The 26,691-nt window shown below is 56.9% G+C and overlaps 2 protein-coding genes across 2 annotated transcripts in view; one reads left to right on the top strand and one right to left on the bottom strand.

Moving 5' to 3' along the window:
* The window catches only part of SCAP (SREBF chaperone), a 30,762-nt gene extending 23,019 nt beyond the window's left edge, over positions 1–7,743 (top strand). The window contains exons 16-22 of the mRNA XM_056857747.1: positions 200–749; positions 1,347–1,432; positions 2,400–2,482; positions 3,366–3,532; positions 4,409–4,489; positions 5,775–5,981; positions 7,484–7,743. Of these exons, the coding sequence (XP_056713725.1) occupies positions 200–749; positions 1,347–1,432; positions 2,400–2,482; positions 3,366–3,532; positions 4,409–4,489; positions 5,775–5,981; positions 7,484–7,729 (1,420 nt within the window). The 3' untranslated portion in view covers positions 7,730–7,743. The remainder of the gene's footprint in view (positions 1–199; positions 750–1,346; positions 1,433–2,399; positions 2,483–3,365; positions 3,533–4,408; positions 4,490–5,774; positions 5,982–7,483) is intronic.
* Positions 7,744–12,132: 4,389 nt separating this feature from the next.
* PTPN23 (protein tyrosine phosphatase non-receptor type 23) overlaps positions 12,133–26,691 on the bottom strand; it is a 32,578-nt gene continuing 18,019 nt past the window's right edge. Inside the window, exons 14-26 of the mRNA XM_056857755.1 lie at positions 26,353–26,418; positions 25,393–25,538; positions 24,268–24,597; positions 23,524–23,678; positions 21,946–22,097; positions 20,957–21,089; positions 18,013–18,732; positions 15,562–15,746; positions 14,868–14,972; positions 14,625–14,763; positions 14,062–14,175; positions 12,475–12,729; positions 12,133–12,372 (exon numbers count right to left, since the gene is read on the bottom strand). Coding sequence (XP_056713733.1) covers positions 12,133–12,372; positions 12,475–12,729; positions 14,062–14,175; positions 14,625–14,763; positions 14,868–14,972; positions 15,562–15,746; positions 18,013–18,732; positions 20,957–21,089; positions 21,946–22,097; positions 23,524–23,678; positions 24,268–24,597; positions 25,393–25,538; positions 26,353–26,418 — 2,740 coding nt within the window. The remainder of the gene's footprint in view (positions 12,373–12,474; positions 12,730–14,061; positions 14,176–14,624; positions 14,764–14,867; positions 14,973–15,561; positions 15,747–18,012; positions 18,733–20,956; positions 21,090–21,945; positions 22,098–23,523; positions 23,679–24,267; positions 24,598–25,392; positions 25,539–26,352; positions 26,419–26,691) is intronic.

The raw sequence follows: 26,691 nt of genomic DNA, 5'->3' as shown, positions 1-26,691 counted from the left end.
TTGGAGGGTCTAATGTTTGCCCAAATGACCGCTGGTTTTTGGAAGAGGCGAGTCAGTGCGGGCGGTTCTGAAGGGACCCCCGCATGGTTCCATGGGAATCTCCACCCCGCCGCCCTGCCTTGCTTATCCAGGGGAAGTGCCGCTCTCGGTTGACCGCAGCTCTCCCCCTCTGCCTCCCCCTCCCGCCGCTGCCTTTCAGGTTGCGCCGAGACAACAGCGGCATCTTCGACTACCAGGACTGCTGGGATCAGAGCCCCAACAGCCAGAGCGGGCTGGAGAACCCCTTCGACAGCAGCCGCCCCTTCAAGCGGGCGCGAAGTCCTCCACAGCCGCTCCTCTTCAGCGACCAGCCGGACCTGACCGCCCTCATCGACACCAACTTCTGCGAGCAAGCCAAGGCGGCCCCCCCGGAGCCCCGCCACCGCGCCCTCTGCGGCCGCCCAAAGGAGGAGGGCTACGACTTCAGCAGCCTGGTGGAGAAGGTCTACGAGGAGCAGGGCGCCCCCCACAGCCTGAGCTTCGCCGGCTTCTCTGCCCCCTTGGGACAAGCTGCCTTCAGGTCCCCGGGCTGTGGGGGTGAGGAGGGGGTGTGTGGCCCCCGCAGGAGTAGCCTGGGAGACGAGCTCTCTGGGGGCCTGGAGCAGCCCTGCCCCCTCCCCTCCTGGGGCGGGGACTTTGAGAGCTCCATCTGGAGCCTGGAGCTGCAAGGGAACCTCATTGTGGCCGGCCGGAGCAACGGGAGGCTGGAGGTAAGCGGGGGAGGGGGGACTCTGCTGGGTGGGCTGGGGCTGGACATGGCCGGGGAGGAAGGGATCAGCGCCCTTCCCAAGCCTCCCTTGGGCGGGAAAGGGGGGCTCTGTGGGATTTGAAGGTCAGGAAATGAGTTCGGCTCCCTGTACTGAGGTGCAGCCAGTGTGGTGTAGTGGTTAAAAGCGGTGGTTTGGAGCGGCGGACTCTGATCTGGAGAACCGGGTTGGATCCCCCACTCCTCCACATGAGCTGCGGAGGCTAATCTGGTGGACTGAATTTGTTTCCCCATTCCTCCACATGGAGCCTGCTGGGTGATCTTGAGCTAGTCACAGCTCTCTCAGCCCCACCTATCTCACAGGGTGTTGTGGAGAGGGGAAGAGAAGGTAATTGTTACGGCGGCTGCTCTGTTAGACTGTCATGCTGGTGGGACTTTGACCCCTGGGCCCTGTTGGCTGAGGTTGGCGAGGCAGGAGGGGATTCAGCCTCCAGGCTGGCTGCTGAGGAAGGGGCTCTGCTGTTGGTGCCTGGGCTGAGCTGCCTTCAGGGTGGCATGTGAGCAGAGCCGCCAGCCATGCCACCGTCCTCCTGCATTCCAGGTGTGGGATGCCATCGAAGGCACTCTGCAGTGCAGCAGCGAAGACAGCCAGTCGGGCATCACCTCCCTCATCTTCCTCAACAGCAGGTACTTGCGTTTTTTGTCTGGTGCCATTCATGAGCCCACTTTTCTCCCAACAAAATTAAGGCCCAAGGCGGGTAGCAGAACAAATCTCAGAAAGCCAGTAGAGTCCAACGCCAACAAGCACAGCCAGCCAGCATCACGGCCAAGGGTGGGCCTTTGGTGCATCCGATCGGCTGAGCAGAGGGTTCCTTGGACCCAGAAATAGTTTTTTTGACCAGACCCAAACACCCTCCTGACGAAGCTCCTCCAGGAGGCTGGCAAAGGGAGAGCCTTCCTCCCTGTCCCCAAGTGAGGAGCCGGCTGCTGAAAAGCCCTTCTCTGGGCAGCTCTGGAAAGCCCCAGGCTTTCCTTCAGTCACAGTCCTCCTGGCAGCAGTTTTGCCTGTGGGGCAGCTGGTGGGGAAAGCAGGGCTCCTGCTTGAGGGAACCTCCCCAGGGCTGAGGGGCAGTCAGTTCTCCCAGTTGCCTGGAATTGCTTGGGGAGAGGAGGCCTTCAGGCTCCGGGGCTGCCCCACTTTCCCTGCCTTTGTGGTATGGGGCTGGGGATGCTTGGGTGCATAACAGTTCATTTCAGAAGAGGCCTGCTGGATCAGACCAGTGAGGATCCGTCCAGCCCAGCATCCCGTCTCACACAGGGGCTAACCCTGTTCCTCCAGGGGGCCAAAAAACAGGGCACAGAGGCCAATGTCTTACCCGGCTTTTACCTTGCAAGCACTGGGATTCAGAGGTTGCTATCTTGAGCCCGTCATTTTCCCTCAGTGTGGTTGTTGGGGGAAGAGCGGAGACCCTCATAAATGTGGAGGAAAAGCATTCTTGCCTGGGTGTCAAATGCCCCCTCTGCAGAGGGATCCACCATCCCTGAGAGGAAGATTTTCTAGGCTGAAAAGTGGGCGACAGGCAAGAGGGGCCAAAGGTTGTGTTGGCAGCCAGTTCACCGCATGTGCTCCTTTCTTTCTGTGCCCTGTCACTAGGATTGTGGCTGCCAGGCTGAACGGCTCGCTGGACTTCTTCTCCTTGAAGACCCATGCCTCTTTCGAGCACTCGCAGTTCCGAGGTGAGAAGGCGGCTGCTGGGCAGGGGTTCTCTGTGGCTGTCGCGGCCCCGCAGGGTCAGGCTGGACTTTCCCCCTGCCCCTGGAGAGCATGGGGGTGCTCAGGCTGGGAAGGCCAACAGGGAGCTGGCCAGGCTCGAGAGACTGGGTCTGGGTTGAGCAGGCCAGGACTTCTGGCAAGGGGGGGGGGCAGGCCTGTTCCTACAGCGTACCTGTCTCTACACCCCATACTCTTTTTTAATCATTTTTAAATAAGGGTACAGAAGAAAAAAGGGGAAAAACAGATGGGGAAAGTAACAAAATTTTACAGATCTTAATTTGTCCCCGCCCAGGCTTGCTGAAACCATCCATCTTGTATCCCATTTAGTAACCTCCCCTGTATTGAGCTCAAATATTATAACAGATAATCCCAAGACTATTAATAAACGTCTATTAGCGTAAATCTTGTCTGGAGCCCTATTTTATACATAAGCCTTCATTAATTGCTATGCCTATTATATCAGTATACCCAAACTAAACTAAACATAAACTAACATAATATTTAAAGTCTAATACATATCTGCTATTTGACTTTACCGTTAAGGTATCATTAGACCCTGTCATTTTTAAGGTTTCTTAAAGGATACACATTATTGAATCACACGTGTCTATCAAAAAAGGGTTGCCACCTCTTCTTGAATTCATCAGTCGACCCATACTCTTTGTCTGCCTTGCTAACACCCCCACCCCACCCCGCTCTTGCTGAAAACCCCCTTTCTGGGATCTAGGAAGCAGAGGTGTTGCGAAGGCAGAGCAACTGCCTGTCTGTTCTTTGTGGATGTGAAGCATGGGCGTGGCATGCGGGCGTCGCTCTGGGCAGGGCTGACTTGCCTCTCTTTCTCCCCAGGGACTCCAGGCAGGAACAGCCTCCCATCCTCTCCGATGTACAGCAGCAACGATGTCATTGTGTGCCAGCTGACCCATACGGTGACGTGCGCGCACCAGAAGCCCATCACGACCCTCAAGGCTGCAGCGGGGCGACTGGTCACAGGGAGCCAGGACCATACGCTGAGGGTGAGGGGCCTGGATCACATGGGCAGCACAGGAGGACCCCCTTTTACACATGAACACACGAAGCTGCCTTATACTGAATCAGACCCTCGGTCCATCAAAGTCAGTATTGTCTACTCAGACCCGCAGCGGCTCTCCAGGGGCTCAGGCAGAGGTCTTTTATGTCACCTACTTGCTGGGGATTGAACCTGGGACCTTCTGCATGCCAAGCAAATGCATTACCACTGATCCACACAGGCCCTCCTTGTGGCCTGGCCGTTGCGATAGCTGTGGGCTGTGCCCATCAAGGAGAGGCTCTCTAAGGGACTGGCTGAGGTCTGAGGTGGGAACACATGCCAAGAGGGAGTCTGCCAAGCTTCAGAGCCCCTCCTCCTACCTGTTTGCAACTGGCACATCCCTGTCTGTGGCTACCTCCAAGTTGGCACAAAGAAGTCCGTGCTGGATCTCCCTTTGCTTGCTCTCTTTTGGAGGAACGGCAGGCTCCTCCTCCCGCTCAGACATGTGTCTGTGCTTTTGGCTGCTGTGGAAGGAGAGAGCGTTGGGTCCAGCCATGAGCCGGCAGCTCTGCCGTTAGACCCAGCGGTGTCTCTGCCAGGGGGTTGGCAGTGAGGGACTTTGGGGCCCAGGGCCAAGAGGCTTCCTCCTGCCCAAACTGCATATGGTGGACAAAATCTCCATAGCCCAGTACAAATAAGGGGCTACTGTCTCGCTTTGAGTGTGTCTGTCTGTCTGCTCTGGCCCTGTGCTTCAGAGCTGCACAGCCTAAGAGAAGCCCTCAGGGAAACCCCCAGATATCAGCAGAGAGTGAGGGAAAGGGTCTGGGACCACCACCTGCGCAGGACCCTCTGCCACTGTTGACGGCCCTCTTCTCACTTGCAGGTGTATCGCCTGGAAGATTCCTGCTGCCTCTTCACCCTGCAGGGTCACTCGGGAGCCATCACGGCCGTCTACATCGACCAGGTAAGGAGACGGTTTCTGGGCTCACACCGCTGTGGTTCAGGATGGGAAGAAGGTGGGGTGGGAAGGGCTGTGGCTTTATGGGGGGCGGCTGGAAAGGACGGCTGGGGAACAGCCGTGGAGACACCAGGTCCTGCCCCAGCATCCGGCTTCCCAGACTTTGCTTTGCAATGGGGAGCGGAGTGCTGAGGCTCCCCCCGGGCAGATGGCCAGGAGCCCAGCGGTTGCCAACGCAGCCTTTTCAGGCCTCTCTTTGTGATGCGCATTTTTAAAAAAGTTTCTTGCAAAAATACAACAACAAACTGAAAAACACACCAAAAAACCCGCAAAAGGAAAGGAGTAACACAACTTCACATCTTTACATACCTTAGTTTTGTGTTGTTAAACATCAGTGGAAGACAGCGGTAGAATACATTAAAAAATATTTTTGTAGAGTAAAAATGAGGATGAAGACCGCAATCAATGTGTGTATCTCACGGAGCAGCACCACGGGCAGGTGGGGATGGGGGGGTTCTCTGTCTGTGTGCAAAGACACTTAGTAGTAGAAATTATTAAAATGTCCACAGGTAAACGTTTCATTAGGATGCGCCCCTCTTTGACACACTTCTGAACCAGGCCATGTGTCAACCAAGAATCTCTGGTGGCCTGTTCACCTATTTCACTTGAAGGAAGGGGCTGTTCACTGATTTCATGCACAAATCTGCATCCTACCGAAACCTTGCCATGGCAGATTTTTTGGGGTGCACTGGAGGTAAGGTCCAGTTCCCCATAAGTGCAAAATAATTTGGGGTATCATAAATGTAAGGTAAGGTCACGTTCAGTCTGGAATTTCGGGTATCTGTGGCTTCTTCAGAATCAAGGTCAAGTCTCTGTAGCACTGTGGAAGAGCCACAGGTTCAAAAGAGAGACTGACCATGAGCCAGGTCAGTGGACTCTGGTCCTTGACCCCAAAGCCAAGCGATTGAAAGGCCTGATTTGACCCTGAGTCACAAATTGTTTCCGTCTGCTCTGATGCCGGACTCTGGCTTTTGGCTAGACCCCAGGAGGGCTTCCCTTGGGCACAAATGGCACGGAAAAGGCCTTTCGTCAGTCGGGGAGAAGGACAGACTCCCCCTTCTCCTCGAGAACAAGAGCTCTGTGCTTGTGGTCGAAATTCCCTCCCTCTGGCCACTCTCCTCCGCCTCTAACGGGTCGGTCTGCTGCTTTTAAAACGCTTGGAAGTGCTGGCTGGCACTCTGCCCTGGGCAGGGGCGCAAACCCCGAGTAACCGGCCCCCTCTGCCTTTCAGACCATGGTGCTGGCAAGCGGGGGCCAGGACGGCGCCATCTGCCTCTGGGACGTGCTGACTGGCAGCAGAGTGAGCCACATGTACGCCCACCGCGGGGACGTCACGTCTCTGACGTGCACCAGCTCCTGCGTCATCAGCAGCGGCCTGGACGACGTCATCAGCATCTGGGACCGAGGCTCTGGGATCAAGCACTACTCCATTCAGCAGGTGGGCGGCCGGGGCCCCTCCCTGCCTTGGAGCAGTGTCCCGGGAGGGAAGGGGGACATGGCAGTGTTCAGGTCAGGGTGTGGCCCTGAGAGGAAGGGTGTGCAAGAGGCACTGGTCATCACCACTCTGTTGTGTGCATCACAGCAATTTCCCAACAGCAAGGCCCTGTGCACGAGGCTGCCCTGGAAGGCTGCAGAAACATCAGTGACTGTTGTTAGCCAATGGGAAGATATCTCATGAACACATGAAGCTGCCTTATACTGAAGATGCTCTACTATTGAGCCACACCCGCTCCTCTCAGTCATCAGTTTGGTCTGAGGTCAAATTCAAGGGGCCAGTCCCACCTGCTTGCAGTCCTGAGTGTCCAGGTGGAGGGGGTTGTCTTCCCCCACATGCCTCTCCCTGCTTTCTGTGGTCTAGGAACAAGATTTTGTGGCACAGGCCACTTTGGCCATATCTCTGGCCCTTTTGCCAGGGGGGAGGCCTCTTTGCCCCCTCAGGTCTGCCAGTTTTGCAGATTTGTTCAGAAAAAGCCACGGCTGAAATAGATTTTTAATCTGAAGACATTGGAATTTAATTTTGTTCTGTAGCTGATAGAGGGTTGGATTTGCTCGAATTCTTCTAACTAAGTTTAGACATGCAGATTCTTTGTAATACAAGCTGAACAATGGAGCATAATTTTTCTGTACAGATGAGACTGGAAATACCCGCTCCCTCCAGGTGGCCCCCCTCACTCCCCTTCCTCTGCAGTGATGACACGCTGTCTCCAAGAGGCAAGACCTCTGCCAGGAGACGTCAGAAGAGCCCTGCTGGATCAGACCAGTGAAGGTCCAGCTAGTCCAGCATCCCGTCTCACACAGTGGCCAACCAGTTGTCATGGAGGGCCAACAACAGGGCACAGAGGCTAAGGCCTTCTCCTCATGATGCCTCCTGGCACTGGAATTCAGAGGTTGACTGCCTCTGGACAAGGAGGTTCCCTTTAGCCATCATGGCTAGGAGCTGTGGCTCAGTGGTAGAGCATCTGCTTGGCATGCAGAAGATCCCAGGTTCAATCCCCCCAGCAGCATCTCCAGTTAAAGGGACTAGGCAAGTAGGTGATGTGAAAGACCTCTGCCTGCGACCCTAGAGAGCCGCTGACAATCTGAGTAGACAGTACTGACTTTGAGGGACCAAGGGGCTTCATGTGTTCACCGATAGACCTCTCCTCCAAGAATCTGTCGAATCCCCTTTTAAAGACTATCTATGTCCTATGGCCATCACGACATCCTCTGGCAGCAAATTCCACGTTTTAATCACTCACTGCATAAAGAAATATTTCCTTTTGCCTGTCTTGAATCTGCTGCCCATCAGCTTCATTGGATGCCCTCGAGTTCTAGTATTTTGGGAGGGAGGTAAAGTTCTTTTTGTCAGCTCTCTCCGCGGGGCAGGTGGAGCGGGGAGGCTGGAGCCACTGCCTTCCACTCCACTTCACCTCCCTGCTTCTCTCGCTGCTTCCCACGCAGGACATGGGCTGCGGGGCGAGTCTGGGCGTCATCTCCGACAACCTGCTGGTCACGGGCGGCCAGGGCTGCGTCTCCTTCTGGGATATCGGCTACGGCGACCTGCTGCAGACGGTCTACCTGGGCAAGAGCAACGAGGCCCAGCCGGCCCGGCAGATCCTGGTGTTGGAGAACGCCGCCATCGTCTGCAACTTTGGCAGTGAGCTTAGCCTGGTCTACGTCCCGTCGGTGCTGGAGAAGAGAGACTGAGAAGGGGTGGGGGCAGTGGGGGCTCCCAGCAGGGCCCAGGGCTCCTTCCCAGAACGGGGCAACCACAGCATGCGGGGTCGCTCGCTCCGCAGTGGAGAGAGACAAACTCCTGCTTCCGGCCTCGCCTCTCAGCTTTGATGGCAAACTTTTGGTCAGTAGTGGAAGGGGAGGGGGTGAAGTCGACCTCTGGAAGGCTGGACAGGGGTCGCTTTTAGCCCTAGTGGTTCTAGGAAATAGAATAATGGGGGGAGGGGAAGCCCCCTGCCCCTGCGTGCCCCAGGGTGGCGATCATGTGAGCCCGGTGCCCCTTTGCCGCGGCAGCTGTCACAGACTCCTCGATCCTTGGCAAAGATGGGAGGGGTCTGCACGTCTGAGAGCTTTCCTCTCCACGAAAGGAAAGGCTTCTTTCTCAAAGAAGGCTTTGTCCAGGCTGTTCTTCACAGCCGTGGCCTCTAGGTGAATGGATTTGCAAAGGAGGTGCTGCTCTGTGCCCCCCCTGAAGAGTTGGTGGTCCTTTTGCCTCCTCTCCGTCTGGGTGCTGCACTTCCCCCGTCCTGCCTGCTTTGGGGGTGGGGGGAGGCAGCAGCATCTGTATCAGGCTGAAGGGAGGGAGGTGCCCCCTGCAGCTCAGACCTCTGGAGCAAGCGGGGGAGGGGACAAGAGAAGCAAATCCAGCAGGCACCCCTCAAGCTTGGCGCCACTCCTGCTTAAAGCCCACCAGAGGCCCGGCTGCTCCTCCTAGCAATAAGCTCACTGTGGCCTGCGAAAGGGAGGCGGTCATGCCGCTTGCCATATTTATTGACGTGCTGTACATATTTATTTATTGTGGCTGGAGGGGAGCTTGGCTAGAGATTAGAGGGGGCGGCGCACCCCGCCTCCTTTCTCCCATGTATCTGCCTGCCTGCCTACTGGTGAGGGAAAGTGCCCTGCGGAGGTCATGACGTCCTCTCTTCCCCACAGTGGTGGCGCTAGATCTGTTTGCACCCCCTGAAAGGGCCACGGTGGTCTTCTGGCGGCCCGTGGTCAGCTGTGGTAGAACATGGAAGTAGCCCGGTACCATGGGCAAAGTACAGCTCGCGCAGGGTGTAGGCCTGGGAGTGTTCCAGCCAGGGGCTGGGGGTCTCTGCCCACGAGGGACACCACACACCTGGCCAGAAATGGTTTTGGTGTGGTGCTGCAGAGCCGTGCGTCCAGAGGGGCTGCATTGAGCCTCAGGAGGGTGTTTAACCAACAGAAACGCAGAGAGGGGGAAGAGAGGAAGGAAGAGCAACTAGAACCCATTTTGTGTTAAAGCCATTGACGATCGAGTTCCTCTTTTTGTTTTAAATTCCAGTTAGCGTAGGAGGCCCTGTAGCCTTGTAAAGGATGCTTTTGGGATTAATCTGCTGTGTTCTGCCTGTCCTCTTTTCCCAAGCTGGGCCGGCGCTCACCTGCCCCTCCCGGGGAGGGGGTGCTGCTGCCCCAGGCCAGCCAGTCGACACTCGCGTGGCCCCTCGCAACCCTCCCCTCGTGGCTCTTGCCGATTCCCATTGGCTTGTCGTCAGTGTCCGCCCCACAATGCCTCAGGTGGCCTTAGCTGTGCTGTACCCTTTGGATTGTACAGTGGCAGCAGCTTTTGTACCAGGTTGTGTTTTTTAAAGTGTACAGGTACAGACACATTAAACAGAACTAACTTAATGCCTCAGGTGTGTTGAGGGACTTTTGTAGGGGAAGGGGGGAGAGAGAGAAAAACGGTGCAGTTTGGAGTCTCTGCTCCTCCCTTTTGATGCCCTGCAAGCAAAATCTGAGCTGTGTTGGGAATGCTGAGGCCGGGGAAACAGCCGCCGCCGCCAAGAGGAACCTCTGCTCCGGTGGTTCACCTTCACGACAAAGAAACGGCAGACTCACCACACTTCCGCGAGCAGCGCGTCTCTGCATTCGTGGCTGCAGCAGCAAAAACCACACAGTGACCTCCGGCGGCACCTCAGAGTGTCACACACGTTAATTCCCTGCAAAGCTTTCATCTGATGCCTGTCCCAACCACTCCCTTAACGGTTGGTGGTGTGTTCAGCTTTACCTGTACAGCTCACCCTGTGCTAAGAGTATTTTAATATTAATATTGCCCTGAACGGCCCAAGCCAGTCTAATCTCATCAGATCTCGGACGCTAAGCAAGGTTGTCTCTGGTTAGTACTTGTTTGGGAAACCACCAAGGAAGCCCAGGGGTCGCTACCCAGAGGCAGGCAATGGCAAACCACCTATGTTTGTCTCTTGCCTTGAAAACCCCATCGGGTTGCCATGGATCAGCTACGACTTGATTGGGGGGAGGGGGAGGATTTTACTATAAGTTGGGGATTGTCTTCATCCATTCCAGCTGGATTGACTATTTTCATGCTGAACTGGCCTCTTTTGAACGTGTGTGTGCTATCGAGGCCCAGCTGACTTATGGCGGCCCATAGGGTTTTCAAGGCAAGAGGCGTTCGGAGGCCGTTTGCCACTGCCTGCCTCCGCGTGGGCTGAGAGAACTATGACTGGCCCAAGGTCACCCAGCACGCTTCATGTGGAGGAGGGTGGGATTGAACCCAGTTCTCCAGCTTAAGAGCCCACCGCTCTTAACCACTATGCCATGCTGGCTCCCTCTTTTGAATGCCCCCCTCCTTTCTGGTGCTTGCAGCTTTAAGTGTAAATATATTGAACTTCAGGGCAGCTGGTGAAGTGAATGAATTCTGCCCCCCCCCACCCCCAAAGTTTACTACTAGTCTTGAAAGTGCTGCTGGACACCTGTTTGCTGTTTTATTTTAAGGGGTGGCTGAAAACATATTAAAACAGTCTGTAGTAGTTTTTTGGGGGGGGCTTTTTCTTCCAGCTCATTCTCTTTGCTCCATCAGTTCAAATCTGTGTTGGTTTCTGTAATGCTAAGCACAGAACAGAGTCGCCTTCCTCCTTGTGGGTCTGTGCGCCAGCTGCAGAAGACAACCCACCTAAGCAGTTTGGTTTAACTAATGACAAACATGGGGGTGGAAGGGGGCTCTAACTGCAATGTGACACACACACACACCAAGCTGGTAACAAAACACTGGCTGCTGTTAGATCTGCAGTGCCTATTTATTGAAGTAGCAAAGAGCTGAAAAAACATTTGGTTCTAAACTGGAGTAAATAAGGTGAAGACATGTTACATTTATACAAAAGAAAATGCAGAGGAACCCAGAAAGCCGCTACCCTTCTCCCCCACCACCGTGGCCCCTCCCTGCAAAGTACACAGGATCCAGCAAACCCCACAAGCGCAGCTGATTTTCCTGCTGCTAGAAAAAAGGTGAGCGGAAATGACAAGAGCTCTCTTGACTGCTCGGTCATTCAAGGAACGCCCCAGTTCATGCTTTGGCCCTCGACTCTGCCTGTTCCCCAACTGCCCTTGGCCCCCAAAGATGGTCTCCTGTTCACCCTTCTAAGTGGAAGCTCTTGCCGGCCTTGCATGGCAGAAATGGCAATGCCCGACCCAAATACAAAACATGCCTCTGATTCACGCAGGCAGTTTCAAGTAAGTCGCCTTTGAAAATGCACGCTAATGAGTTGCAAAGGGCAGGCCGTGCCTGTAACCCCACCGGACTCCGCAGCCACGGCTCTTCCAGCTAGCTAAGGGTGCCCGCTGAGGCAGCAGTTGGCATGTGGGGACATTCGACATACCAGCACTGTCAGCCTCTGTGGGACACAAGAGTTGCTCCAGGCCAGCCTAGGTTATGCAGCCGCCCGTGGAAAGGGCTATGAGAGATGGACGGGCCGGCGCTCGGGCAAAGTCAACCATTTCTGTCACTGCCAGGGTTACTCAGCAGATAGTGGGAAGTGGCGGACACACCCCTTCCCCCCCCCCCAAGTGTAAGAGATCCACCTCTGACTCACACCCAGGGGATCGAAGGAGACCCAGCCCTAAGCTGCCCACGCCCTCCTGTGACACAGACCAGGCCAAGGCAGAAGGGGCCGCGTGAGCCGTCCAAGACCACTGTATAAGAAGCCGGTTCACCTGCTCTTCTCCCCCTCACCCCAGGTCACTCTGCAGACGGGCTGGGGACAGTGAGAATGCAAAACCCTGCTGGGGCCCCCACCTGAGTCAAGGCAAAGCTCCCCCTCCCCCTCCTTTCTTGCTCACCCCCCTCTGCCCAGAGAGGGGGCACCCCCATTAACCGTGAGGAAGGGGTAGATATGGAAACAGCCATCCAAAAACCTTGATGGGGGAACTAGAGTGACTTGGTGGGGGGCGGGGGGGCAGCCGGCTCTGTAGCAGAGGCCTCCTGGCAGCCATCCTCTTTGAAGTGAAGTGGCAGCGGGCCCAAGGGGGGGCAAACGGGGCAGCCTCCTCTCCACGGTCTCTGGGGCTGCAGTCACACCAGGGGGCAGCAGTGGCCTACCCCCCTCCCCCCTCCTGCCCTCTCACGTCTTGTTGAGAGTCCAGAGTGGGTCCAGCATGCTGAGGGGGTCGTCGCTGGGCCTGGTCCCCCGCAGGCCATCGCCGTTCTGGGGCCGGAGGAAGCTCTGCTTGCTGGTCTTGTGCCGGCCCTTGAGGGCGCTGTCCAGCGTGAAGGCCTCGGGGGTCAGGGAGGCCAGCAGCTCCAGCGAGGAGGACGACGGAGGGGCCGCCGGGGTGGCCGCAGGTTCCAGGCCAGGAGGCGGCTTCAGGCTCTCCCCCTCCAACTCTCCCTCGTCCTCCACGTGGTGGCTGTTCTCCACGGCGGCAGAAGGGCCTGTCGGTGGCTGGGGCCTGGCTGCGGGCACGGCAGGCGGGGAGAGCGGCGGGGCCAGTTCAAGGCTACCGGAACGCCCGTAGTCAGCAAACACAGGGTGAGAAGGTGGCTGGAGTGCGGCGGCATTGTCCATGGCGGGCAGAGGCTCCGACAGCTGCCCGTTGGCAGAGGATTCCAAGCCTCCCAAGGGGGGCCGGATGCTCAGCTTGGCAATGGTGGCCTGGATGGAGCTGATGGGCATATCGCCCCCCAGCACGAGGTCCTGTGGGTCTTGGTGAACGTATGGCTGGAAGGAGGGGGGAAGAAGAGGAAAGGTTGAAGGAGCTGGGTATGCTTAGCCTGGAGAGGAGAAGACTGAGAGGGGGTATGATAATCATCTTCAAGTACTTGAAGAGCTGTCATACAGAGGACGGTGCTGAGTTGTTTTCTGTTGCCCCAGGAGGTCAGACCAGAACCAACAGGTAGAAATTAAATCAAAAGAGCTTCCGTCTAGACATCAGAAAAAATTTCCTGACAGTTAGAGCAGTTCCTCAGCGGAACAGGCTTCCTCGGGAGGTGGCGAGCTCGCCTTCCCCTGGAGGTTTTTAAGCTGAGGCTAGATGGCCATCTGTCAGCAATGCTGGTTCGGTGAATTTAGGCAGTTCATGAGAGGGAGGGCATCTTGGCCATCTTCTGGGCATGGAGGAAGGTTCACTGGGGGGGGGAGGAGGGAGGGAGGTAGTTGTGAATTTCCTGCATTGTGCAGGGGGTTAGACTAGATGACCCTGGTGGTCCCTTCCAACTCTATAATTCTGTGAAGAGGAGAAGAGTTGGCTTTTATATACCGACTGTCTCATCTTTGAAGGCAAATCAAAGCAACTTACAATCTCCTTCCCTTCCCCTCCCCACAACAGACAACTTGTGAGGTAGGTGGGGCTGAGTTCTGAGAGAACTGTGACTGGCCCTAGGTCACCCAGCAGGCTTCATGTGGAGGAGTGGGGAATCAAACCCGGTTCTCCATATTAGAGTCCGCCGCTCTTAACCATTACACCATGCTGCCACAGCCTTGTAGTGGGTCCAGGAAATGCCACGAGGGCTTCTCAGGATTTATGCATTTACCCTCTTTATTGCCTGACTTTTGCGCTGATGCTCGGCCTCCACTGAACAATGCAAGAGAACGGAGCTCTTCACCTGAGCCCAGACTCACGGGTGGGCTGTGGAGCCCCTGTTAACTCCCCAGCCCAAGCAGCAGGGGCACCCCACCGCCCCTCCCTCTGGACCCAGAAGATATACGCAGCAAGGGAGAGGGCTTCTCTTTAGCAGAGGCAGGTGCAGAGGCTGGGTTCCCTCGCCTTCCTCTCACACAACTTCAATGTTACACGCCTGCAGCTGCTGCCACGGATGGGAGGGGGGGGTCTGGGAAAGCTGAACCCCACCGCCCTAGACACCACCAAGACAACTGTTCAAGACCCAAGCCAGTGGGGCAAAGGGCAGGGAGAGATAGACCACCTGGATCCCCTGCCCCACTGCCTCGACAGGGGCAGGAGCTCAAGTCTTGCTAGGGAGCCTGCCCCCCCCCTCCTGGAATTGTGGGAGATGGCAGACAGAACAGGAAAGCCTTCCTCCCCTCCCCCACTACCTTCTGAGAGGGGCTGCTGGCTGGTTTGCCGGTGGATGGTGCGGTGACTCCGTGTCTCTGCAGCACCTGCTTGGCATGTTTCAGGACTGATTCGTAGCAAAACTTGAGGTGGAGCTGGAAAAGAAGGAGCCAGTGAGAGCCCCAATACCGAGACTGTACGCGGCACCCCCACTTTGTGCGTGGCACCCCCAGAACCAGCGGCTCAACTGCCACTGAAGAAGCAGCAGTGTTGGATTTTATATGCCGACTTTCTCTACCACTTAAGGCAGAATCAAACCTGCTTACAATCACCTTCCCTTCCCCTCCCCACAACAGACACCCTGTGAGGCAGGTGGGGCTGAGAGAGCTTTAAGAGAGCTATGACTAGCCCAAGGCCACCCAGCTGGCTTCATGTGGCGGAGTGGGGAATCAAACCCAGTTCTCCAGATCAGAGTCCACCACTCTTAACCACTACACCATGCTGGGCATGGAAGGGGGGGTTGGTGAAGTTTCTTCTCCTTGGAGCGACTGATGGTCCAGCCTGCAGTCTCACTCAGGGCTGCCCTGCTGCCCACCCTCCATACCTTCTCCTGCAGCATGTGCTTCCTCTGCCGGCGGATCCTCTTCACCAGCTGAGCCAAGTCCGGGATGCTGTTCCCGGCCTCTACTTCCTGCATGGCTGCGTACAGGAGGCAGAAGGCCCCCGTGCGGCCCACGCCGGAGCTGTCAAAGAAGTGCAAATGGAGTCCCATCACACCCACCGTTCTTACAGAACCCAGCGGCCATCTCCTCAAGGGCAGCCGGCAGGAAGAGCCAGCTTGGATTACCTGCAGTGGACAACGATGGGGGTGTGGAGAGGCCGCTGGTGGAGGTAGTGGCTGTGCACCTCCTGGATGAAGCGGAGGAGATCCCCTTTGCTGTCCGGGAGGCCCCTGCAGGAAGAAAGGTGGGAGAGGCCTCGTGTTTCTGCTTTCAAACATCTGTTAATGGGGGCACAGCCTCAACACGACCATGTTGGCAGGCACCCTCTGCATCTTTGGGCACAGCAGATACACAAGGAGAGCTTGACACAACTATCTCCTTGCATACACCAGGACCAGCTGAAGAACAGCCACTCAGCCAGATCTGGTTCAGGGCCCGGTGCCGGCTTCAACACCCCACCCCCACCCGTTGGCTGATCAACATCACTCTGACAAGCTGCAGAGGAAACCACTTCCAGGACCCCCTCCTCACTTGGGGCGGGGCCATAGCTCAGTGGTAGAGCCTCTGCTTGGCATGCAAAAGGTCCCAGGTTCGATATCCAGCATTGCCCACTAACCAAGCAGCAGGTGATGTGGAAGACCTCTGCCTGCGACCCTGGGGAGCCGCTGCACCAGTCTGAATTCAAACCCCCATCCCGCCCCTCCGCTGATCCATATCGCCCAGGCAAGCTGCAGCCAGAGGAAGCCACTTCCTGGAGCCTGGCCTCCCCTCACCCCCCACCCTCAACTTGGGGCAAAAGAAGAAGAAAAGGTGACCTACAGCTCTGGCCAGGAGGAGAACTGCAGGTGGATGACGGTGCGCTTCAAGCTCTGGTCCCGGAACTGCAGGGTGATCATCCTCTCCACGTGGGTGGGGGTGGCCTTCAGGCTGGTCAGGGCCAGGGTGATGGGGCCGTGCGCCATGGGCTGCCCTCGCTCCGTGGGGAAATAGCGCACCACCTTTTGCTGCAGGAAGAGCCGGGTGGCGAGGGTGAGAGGAGCCAGGACAGCGTCCAAGAGAGGCTGGCAAGGGGAGGTGGCACCAAGCCCTAGAAACGCTGAGCACGCCCACCTCTGGCGGCCAAGATGCCACAATCCCCAATGTCAATTCCGGCTGCAAAACCTTCCAACAGGGCGGGACCCGAGCAAAGGCTCAGGCATTAAACAGCCCCTCCTGGTGGTGGCAAGAAGCCAAAGCAACACCGGATCATCTGAACAGGACAGGATCAGACCTTGGATAACCCACAGAGAATAAATGGTCAGGAAAATTGGCAGAAGGCCTGTGCTGGGAGGGGTTCTCTGGGGGTTCTTTGCAGCCTCCAATATAGCAAAGCACCTACGCAGGCCACAAGACTTTTCCCGCCCCCTGTGCAAAACACTCTAGTGGGCAAGGAAAACTGGCGTCCTGCTCAGAGAGACGAGGAAGCAACCCCTTCCTGACACCCAGCCTCTTCTTCTCAGAGGGGGTCAGGAAACGGCTCTCTTGCTGTTAAGAAAAGCTCCTGAGCTGGGGCTTCGCCCTCTCCCTTGCATCAAAAAAGCGGGTGTAGTTGAAACCTTTTTTAGATTTCAGCAAAACGAAAACAAGACCCAGCCAAACCGGCAGCCAACCGAATCCAAACGGACTGACCCATTTGCAGCCAGAGGTTAACTGGCAAAACAAAATGAGTACCGTGCAGGAAGCAGCCTGGACTTTTGGCAGCTTGCTCTTCTCAGTATTGAAAAGCAATACTTATTGAAAGCAAGCCTGAGAGCGCCAAAGGACTAATTCAACCGTGAGGCTGACACGAACCAAACTATGCTCGAGAACAGCCAGCGCACGACAGAATTCTCTCTCCTATACGTATAACGTTCACCTCTGATCATGCTTCACTGCGGAGTCCCCAGTGGGGAGCGCATCTCTGGCTGGGTCTCTTTGGGCTGGACTGCTTTCTCTGTAACTCCCATCACCCCCCACACTCATCATTTTTAACTACTGACGGCACGCACCCTCTGATGGCCCAGGAAAGCTTAAGCTACAAACTGTTTTGATCTTCAGTCCAACTTGACTGTCTCTCGATTTTTGCCCAGCAGGGCTCTCCAGCTGAAAGGCTAGACTCGAGATCAGCTGCGCCTTAAGACACCAACAAGATTTCCGGGGTCATCCGCTTTCAGGAGCCGAAGCCCCCCTTCAACAGGTTTTCAGGGCATCAGCTCCTGAGAGTCAAAGCTCCCCTCAGGTTCAGAGCAGAGTGTAAAGAATTAATGTTTAATTCTTTTGTTTTAATAACCATGAATTGCTGTTTTAAGATTTTGGGTCCTTTTAGGAATTTTGTGCCTTACTGGGTAGGCGTTCCAATTGATTGATTAGTTGCGGTTGTTGACTGCTTTGTTTGGAGATGCCTGGCTGCAGACAGGTCTCTCCTAGAGTAGATTAGAGTGACCTTTTTTGGTTAGTGTTTGATTTCAGCTGTGGGTAGGGTAACCACTCAAGTTATCTTAGCTTCCTAATTAGGTACTGTCCACACCTGCTGGAAACTAAGTGTATAAGATCTGCTTTTCCATTCTAGGAATTACCAACCCTTCCCAGGCAGTCTGAGAGAGACTCTGCTCATTTTTGTAGGTTTCCTTGGAGGAGGAAGGCTGAATCCAGAATTTTGTTTTGCAACCTGAACCAATGGACTTTAGTAACAAATCTATGCATTTTGTTAAACCTTGCCTCTGTGTCTTTGGTTGACTGAGTTAGCCTTTTTGATTAGTTTTGTTTTGTGAATCTCTCCACTTTTCCAAGGTATTACTGATTTGCAATTCTCATTATGAACTGAATGTCCTTAAATGCTTCTATGTCTTGTGTGTGTTACTTTTGCCTTTATTAAGACTCCAAGCCAGAATCTGAGGTGCCTGACCTCGGCTTGGTACCTACTAAATTAATTTTGGCTTGGCTTTTAGAGTAAAAAACCTGGATTCTATTTCCTGGCTGGAGGTGGTATCCAGTGAACAGAGCTGGTCTGGTCTGCCATGGAACGGCCAGATTCGAGTCCAGGAGTACCTGAGAGACCAACTATGGGGGAAGCTGTGACTCTCAAAAGCTCACGCCGCGAATATCTGGTTGGTCTCAAAGGCGCTGCTGGACTCGAATCGAGCTTTTCTGCTGCAGATCAGCCTGGCCGCCCTGTGATACCAGCTGAAAGGAGACGCCCACCCCTGCAGTGATGCCCTTTGCCTGGCCAGCAGCCACAGCCTTGACACCCACCTTCTCAATTTCCTGCTCAGAGACCAGCATGACGACCAGCGACACCTTCTGCTCGTAGATCATGAGCCAGAAGTCGGAGGCGGTGCCCACTAGCGGGGCCTGAGTGGCAATAATGGTGGGGCAGTAGGAGGAGAGGTCCTCGATCCGGCTGGCGTTGACGTAGTCATCCTTGCCCGACTGGAGGATAACGCGGTTCTTGTCGTAGGGCATGATGTCCTGGTGGCGGTTCTTCATCGAGTAGCAGCGGGCGATGGCGATGGACAGTTGCCGGGCATCCTTCTCCTGGGCGTCCTGCAGCTCCTTCCAGAGGCCATCCAGCTCACTGGCGCCCCCCCCGGGGGTCAGCTTCTCCAGGCCAGCCACCGTGTCCCGGAAGTGCTCCAGCTCCACCAGGAGCCGCCGGATGTGCTCCGGCTTCTCGTAGGGGTCGTTCTCGATCAGCTGCACCGCCTTGGGCTTCAGGCCCTCCTTGGCGTCGGCCTTGGTGGGCTGCAGCAGCGGCTGGCTGACGGAGGCCTTGGCGCAGCCCGGCTGGCTTTCGGGACTGGAGGACAGGAGGTCGTCGGTGGAGGAGCTCTGCCGGTGGAACTGGGCCTCGGGGGGGGCCTGGAGGAGGGGAGGGGCTCCCGGAGCCAGGGAGGATGGGGGCAGCTGCGGCAGGGGGCCCGGACAAGGCCCAGAGGAAGGTAGGAGTGAGGGGGGCGGGATGGCCAGGGAGGGCTGGGGGGAGGGGGCCGGGGAAGGGAGGGCCACCCCCTGCACCACGACTCCCCCGCCCGGCATCTGGGGCACAGCGGGGCTGGGGGCAGGTGGAATGTGGTGAGAGACCGGCTGGCTGGCGGGCGGGGGCTGAGGACCGGCCAGGGCCAGGGGAGCCCCGGGAGGGACCTGGGTGGTGGCGGGCCCCGGAGGCCTGGCCGAGGGGGTGGAGCCAAAGGCGACCGGGGCCGAGGAGCCAGGGGGAAAGGGCTGGACAGCAGCCAGGGGAGGCTGATGGGGCAGCGGCTGAGCCGGCCCCATCATGCCAGCTGAAACGCTGGGGCCCCTGGCAAGCGTGTTGGGGAAGGCCACGGCCCCCAGCGCAGGCCGCTTGTCGTGGGCCGGGAGTGGGTAGAGCTGGGTTCCCGGCTGAGCTGGGAAGGGCCTCTGGCCAGGAGGATGAGCGGGGCCCTGACTGAGGACCGGCAGTTGGCCTGAGGCCTGGGGCGGGAACTGAGGCGGGAAGGCCAGCTGCTGAGGGAGCTGGCCCTGGGGCAGGAACTGAGGCGGGAGCGGCTGGGGCGGTGGCTGACCCCCAAGGGCCTGGGGCCGGACTTGCCTCTCCAGGGGGGACTGGAGCTGCCCATGAACAGAGAAGCCCTGCGGGGGCTGAGCAGCCGAGAACGGAGGCAGTCCCTGCTGCGTGTAGGGAGGGGCTCCAGCCTGGCCATAGGGAAAGTGGAGGCCAGGCCCCTGATGCCCCACAAAGCCGTCCTGCGGGGAAGGCCCGGCCCAGGGCGGGAGGGGGCCAGCTGTGCCCCTAGGGGCCGTGCAGCTGGAGATGGGGGCCTGGATGCTGTCCACGGTGGTGGTGGCTGGCCGCACAGCTGGGGGATGGGAGGGGAAGCCGCCGACCCCAAAGGGGTGGGGGGCCATGGGGGGCGGCCGGGCAGAAAGTGGAGGAGGGGGGCCTGCGGGCAGCCCCCCTTCGGAAGATGCCAGCTGCCCCATGCAATACACAGGCCCTGGGGCAGAAAGGGGCATGGGGATATGTTGTGGGGAAGACCTCGGGGGAGGCAGCTGGGGCCCAGGGTAGGCGGGAGGCATGGGGGCCAAGGCCGGGCCCTGCACGTGGGACCTAGGAGGGAAGGGCTGCGGGCCGGGGGCAGAGGAAGGGGCAGAGCTCAGAGGGGGCATGGCCGGCTGCGGGGCGGAAGGCTGCATCTGTGGGGAGGGACCGTGGGGCAGCCCCAAGACCCCCGGGAAAGGACCCTGCCCAGAGCTGGCTGGGATCCCAGCTGTGGGGGCCACCCCTCTGGCCGGGTGATAATGCCTGGGCAGAGGGCCTGCAGCAAAGAAGTGGCCTGGGTGGTAGGGCGCTCCGGGCTGGTTCGCTGGCGGGGGTTGCAGAGGAGCGCCCACCGCCCTTCTGCCCACCCCAAACGCCTCGGGGCCTGGGGCTCTTGTGCCCCCGCAGCCTGAGTGGGGGGCCACCCCGAGAGCGGCCAGGGCGTCGGCAGGCAGCTGGGCCAGGTGGGCGGCCAGCACCTCAGGCGGCAGGCTCCGCAGCTCCTCAGGCAGGTCGGCCAGGGAGAGGGAGCTGAGGGGGACGGGGTCCGCCAGCTCCAGGCCGGGAGCCTTCATCTGCAGAGGGGGCTTGGGGGTGGTGGGCCGGGGCGGAGGCCTCTTCTTCAGCTCCCTGCCAAAACAAGAGGCACACAAGCAGAGTGAGGGGCTGTGGCTCAGTGGCAGAGCCTCTGCTTGGCATGCAGAAGGTCCCAGGTTCAATCCCTGGACTCTCCAGTTAAAGGGACTAGGCAAGTAGGTGATGTGAGACCCCTGCCTGAGACCCTGGAGAGCCGCTACCAGTCTGAGTAGGCAATACTGGCTTTGATGGACCAAGGGTCAGATTCAGGAGAAAGCCGCTTCATGTGTTCATTTGAGCTCTAACAGTTGGAATATTCTTCCTAATGTCTAGACGGAAACTCTTTTGATTTAATTTCCACCAGTTGGTTCTGGTTCAACCTTCTGGGGCAACAGAAAACAACTCTGCACCCTCCTCTATATGACATCCTCTATATGATTTGATTGGACATCTCTAATTTAAACGAAGAAGCCAGCATCTTCCTGACTAGTCCAGCATTTGCCTGCAAAGGATGGCATTTGTGACCCCCCCTCCCTGCACGCGCCCCACTGACCTCTCCAAGACCTGCTGCCGGGAGACTTCCGCCCCCTTGCAGCCGGCCTGGGCTTTCTCCAGCAGCTTGGCCACTTTGCCCTCCAAGTCGGCGTAGAAGTCCTTCCCCTCTTGGGACTTCTTCATCAGGTCCTCGTAAGCCTCGTAGGAAGCCACCAGAGTCTGCAAGGTGGTGTTCCACCTGGGGAGGGGGAGAGACAGCCGGGCTCAAGGTGAGAAGCGGCACCACCCGGCAGAGTGGGGGGGGGGGCGCAACGTGGGGCCCAGAGGCCGCCAGGTCAGGATTCATTCCTCAGCAACCACAGGCTGGAGATACTGAGAGCAAAACCGAGGCTGGACGCTTCCAACTGTGCGGCCGGAGGCTTTGCCGGCTCTTTTCCGTGGGCCAAGGAAGGGCTCACCCTCAATCCTTCACCAACCTTGGTCCTGCCTTTGCAAAGGGAGATATTTCTGGAGAAGGGAGGCACGCTGGGGGAGGGAGAGCAACGGGGTCCCTGCCTGGGGCTTCAGGCCTGGAGTTCAGCAGCCAGAGATCCCCACCACCCCACACCTCAGGGGGAAGGAGGAGAAGAAGAAAGAGAAGAAGGAGAAGAAGAGTAGTTGGTTTTTATATGCCGACTTTCTCTACCACTTAAGGGAGAATCAAACTGGCTTACAATCACCTTCCTTTCTCCTCCCCACAACAGACACCCTGTGAGGTAGGTGAGGTGGAGAGAGCTCTAAGAGAGCTGTGACTAGCTCAAGGTCACCCAGCTGGCTTCGTGTGTAGGAGTGGGGAAACCAATCCGATTCACCAGATTAGCCTCTGCCGCTCATGTGGAGAAGTGGGGAATTGAACCCGTTTCTCTAGATCAGAGTCCACAGCTCCAAACCACCGCTCTTAACCACTACACCAGGCTGGCTCTCCTGCAAAGGGAGTTACCAGTACAAAAATTGCAGGTCTATCCATCTGGCTGGAGTGAACAAGCACAGACTCCTTTTTGGGGCTGGGCTGAAGCCACGCAGCTCCCCCACCCCGCTCCCGCCAAGGGACTCACTTGTGCTCCACCTCGGCCAGGACCTTCCGCACCGCGGCATACTTGACGTTTGCCTCCGTCAAGGCTTTGAGGATGTTCTCTTGGGCGGCCAGATTCTGCTCCAGGTACACCTTGATCTGGTCATACTTCTTCAGCTGCTCTTCGAAGAGTTTCTGTGCACAGGGGAAGGAGCAGGAGTCAGGACACAAGTGGAACCCAAGTGAAAGACAGCGGCGGCAGCTGGACACTGACATGGGTTCCAATCACCCAGGAATCAGCACAGTGCCACCAGGAACCAAAGATCTAAGGGAGGGGCTGTGGCTCAGTGGCAGAGCCTCTGCTTGGCATGCAGAAGGTCCCAGGTTCAATCCCCAGCATCTCCAGTTTAAGGGACCAGGCAGTGGTGATGGGAAAGACCTCTACCTGAGACCCTGGAGAGCCGCTGCCCGTCTGAGTAGACAATACTGACTTTGATGAACCAAGAGGGGTCTGATTCAGTATAAGGCAGCTTCCTGTGTTTCATGTGTGTTTCATCTAGGACTTGCCCAAGAAGACCTGTCGGTTTCTTTGAGTAGCGTCACCTGGAATGTCTCTGGCACCAAAAACCACCCCGTTCTTCTCAGTAAGCTTCAGCTGGCCAAGGGCTTGGCCAGTCACCACCTTTTCCAGACTGGTTTACTATTGCTCAAAATTGTTTGTGTCAATCGCAGCTGATTTATGGTGACCCCCATGGGGCTTTCAAGGCCAGAGACGGTCAGAGGAGGTTGCTGTTGCCTGTTTGCTGGGTAGCGACCTGGGACTTCCTGGGGAGTCTCCCACCCAAGTACTTTCCAGGGTCGACTCTGCTTAGCTTTCAAGAGCAGGCTAGCCTGGGCCGTCCAGGTCAGGGCAATCCATCTGGCCCAGCTGCATCTCTTGCTTCCTCCAAGCAACACAGCCAGGTATGTCCTCCCTCATTTCATCCTCTTAACCACCTCATGATGGGGGCTAGAAACGAAGGAGGTCCTGGTCACCCAGTACATTTCCTGCCCCAATGGGGATGTGAACCTGATCTCTCCAGCCATACCTGGACACTGGAACCGCCACCCTGTGCTGGCACTCATCTCACTAGGAGTCCAACAAGCAGAATATTTTTTTAATGGTTGATATCAGAGAAGAAATACTTTCACCTATTCCAGGGTTCTCCATGGAAATAACGATTGATACAGAAGAAGAGTTGGTTTTTATATGCTGACTTTCTCTACCACTTAAGGGAGAATCAAACCGGTTTACAATCCCCTTCCCCTCCCCACAACAGATACCCTGTGAGGTAGGTGGGGCTGAAAGAGCTGTGACTGGCCCAAGGTCACCCAGCAGGCTTCATGTGCAGGAGTGGGGATACCAACCCGGTTCACCAGATTAGCGTCCATCGCTCATTTGGAGGAGTGGGAAATCAAACAGTTCTCCAGATCAGAGTCCACCGCTCCAAACCACCGCTCTTAACCACTACACCACACTGGCTCTCATGAGCGATCCCCGTCATGCACACGTGAGGGTGTCCCCCCCTCCAAGTGCCTATCCCCTATTGAGTTAGGCAAGACAACCCCCCGCGGCTCCCACCTTCATCTCCGATCTGTCCGTGGTCACCAGAGAGGTGGTGATGTCGTCCTTCTGGATCATCTCGCGCAGCTGCTGCTCCAGGGAAACCCGCTGGTCCTTCATTTCCTGCACCTTGGCCAGAATGCGCTTCAGGTTCTGCATCACTTGTTTGTCCTCTGAAGAGCAAGGCGCAGCAGGTCAGCTTCAGCCAGGAGGAGCCGCCCTTTACCTGAGGGATCCCGCGGGGCCATTCCACTAACAGCAGGGCCTCCCACAGCGCAAGAAGCCCTCCTCAGATCTTGCATGGGGGGGGGAGCCTCTGCACATCAGAGGAGCTGGTCTTTATATGCTGGCTTTCTCTGCCACTTAAGGAAGAATCAAACCGGCTTTCAATTGCCTTCCCTTCCCCTACACACAACAGACACCTTGTGAGGTAGGTGGGGCTGAGAGAGCTTGGAGAGAGCTGTGACTAGCCCAAGGTCATCCAGCTGGCTTCATGTGGAGGAGTGAGGAAACCAACCTGGTTCTCCATATTAGCCTCCGCCACTCATGTAGAGGGGTGGGGAATGAAACCCGGTTCTCCAGATCAGAGTCCGCCACTCCAAACCACCGCTCTTAACCACTACACCATGCTGGTGTAGTGTTGTTCGCCACCCTGAGCTTAACTTCATTGGGAAAGGGTGGGATATAAATTAATAAAATCAATCAATCAGCCAATACGTCAAGAGGGGTAGAGCCCTGGAGAGGCAGCAGGGCGGCTCTCACCTTCGGTCAGGCTTGGGGTGGGCAGGGCGGCCCTCACTGGCTCCAGGGGCCCGCTGAGCAGCCGCAGGTTGCCGATGTGGAGGTTCATGGCCTTGTGCAGCTCGGCGTTGGTGAAGCTGGCCTTTTCGTGGACCTCCATGTACTTGGCCCACTCCTTGGCCACTTCCGCCAGGGCAGGCTGGGTGGGCTTGGCGGGAGGTGGGGAGCCCTGCTGCGGGGGGAGCTTCCCCAGGGCCTCCTGCAGCTTCTGCTCCTCAGCCTCGTCTTCATCCAGGAGGTCTCTGATGTCTTTCAGAGAGGCTTCCACGTCCGTGAAGACGCCGGAGAGCACTGCAGGAGGAAGGAGAGCGGTTGCAGCGGAGAGGGAACTGCAGGCGAGGCAGAGTGCCAGCCCACCTTCCCTATACCACAGTGACGGGGAAGGAGCACAAACCCGGCCTCGGCTTCAGAGACAGATTCCCACCCTGGCTTGGATTAAAGGTAAGAGGTGGCAGCTCTTCCTGCAGGGAGCCCCACTCGCTATGGCTGGGCTCTGGCACCCTGGCTGCCATGCTTCCTTATGGAAGGGTTAAGGGGAGACACAACAGATGCCTATAAAATGATGCATGGTATGGAGAGAGTGGACAGGGAAAAGCTTTTCTCCCTCTCTCATAATAATAGAACGTGGGGTCATCTGCTGAAGCTGGAGGGTGACAGATTCAAAACTGGTAAAAGGAAGCAGTTCTTCACACTGCACAGTTAAACTTTGGAACTCCCTGCCCCAGGACGTGGTGATGGCTGCCAACTTGGAAGGCTTTAAGAGGGGAGTGAACATGTTCATGGAGGAGAGGGCTATTCATGGCTATTAGTTAAAATGGATACTAGTCATGATGCACACCTATTCTCTCCAGGATTAGAGGAGCATGCCTATTGTATCAGGTTGTATCTTTGGAACACAGGAGGATGGTGCTGCTGCAGTTGTCTTGTTTGTGGACTTCCTAGAGGCACCTGGTTGGCCACTGTGTGAACAGACTGCTGGACTTGATGGGCCTGGGTCTGATCCAGCAGGGCTCTTCTGAGGTTCTAATCTTCTTTGGTGCAGAAGTGTCACACCCCAGATGCAGGACGGGAGAGACAGCCGCTTACCTTGCATGGACTGGACAAGGTTCTTCACGGTCTCCGGGCGCACACTCAGGGCTGCGCACTTCTCCATCAAGACGGGCGGGATGTGGTTGTACATGTCCAGGTTGTCCACAGTCTCAGGGTCCAGTTGCAGAGAGTCCATGAACTGTCTGCAGACAGAGAAAACCATGTTGAAGCAGGGTCAGCTGCCAGAGCAGGGCCCCTGCAAGCAGCAAGGAAAGGGCTAACGCTCCACGGGGGCTCAGCTGGTTCCCAGTGGTCAATGGCATGTGAGGCCATCGCCAGCACCTCCTGGAGCAACACCACACCCAAAGAGGCCGTTTCTCAGGGACAAAGCCTCTGCTTGGCATGCAGAAGGTCCCAGCTTTAATTCCCCGCCTCTTCAGTTAAAAGGATCATGCAGGAGGTAATGTGAAAGAAGAAGAGGAAGAAGAAGAGTTGGTTTTTATATGCCAACTTTCTCTACCTTTTTAAGGAGAATCAAACCGGCTTACAATCTCCTTCCCTTCCTCTCCCCACAACAGACACCTTGTGAAGTAGATGGGGCTGAGAGAGCTGTGACTAGCCCAAGGTCACCCAGCTGGCTTCGTCTGTAGGAGCAGGGAAACAAATCCAGTTCACCAGATTAGCCTCCGCCGCTCATGTGGAGGAGTGGGGGATCAAACCTGGTTCTCCAGATCAGACTCCACAGCTCCAACCCACCGCTCTTAACCACTACATCACGCTGGCTGGACCTGAGATCCTGGAGAGCTGCTGCCAGTCTGAGCCATGACTGACCTTGACGGACCAAGGGTCTGGCTCAGTAAAAGGCAGCTTTGTATGTTTCAAGGGGGGGAGTGTAAGCTGAGCCCCCAGAGTGTTGCTGCCATGAGCCTGGGAATGACACCCTGTCCGACCCTCCTGCAGCAGGGGCCCCTTCCATCCTCCTCCCCGTCCCCATTCAGAATCCCAAAGCAGACTTACTCCAGCACTTCGTTCTTGGATTCGATCTTGGCCATCACTTCTCTCAGCAGCTTGGCCTTTTCTTCGCTGGGGCAGAGAAAGGAAAAGGAAGAGCCGCTGAGCACCTGGGCGAGATGGACCGGGACAGCCTCTGCACTACAGGCGGGTGCAGGAGTTGGCCAGGACCCCCAGGAGAGGGGTTCGAAACAGCACTGAACACATGCTGTTCTTTCAGCATGCCTTCCTGTCACGGCTGTCCCACGTCTGAAGCGTAGCGTTCCCTAATCCACATAACCGCCCCACTTCCCAGCAGCCCCATTCATTAGAAGCAGGTACTCAGGACAGCTCGCCCCCCCTCCC

Source organism: Euleptes europaea, chromosome 11 (assembly GCF_029931775.1).
Source record: "Euleptes europaea isolate rEulEur1 chromosome 11, rEulEur1.hap1, whole genome shotgun sequence".
In the NCBI taxonomy this organism is placed as follows: domain Eukaryota; kingdom Metazoa; phylum Chordata; class Lepidosauria; order Squamata; family Sphaerodactylidae; genus Euleptes; species Euleptes europaea.
The sequence above is the reverse complement of the archived record's forward strand: the minus strand, read 5'-3'. Positions and strand labels throughout refer to the sequence as shown.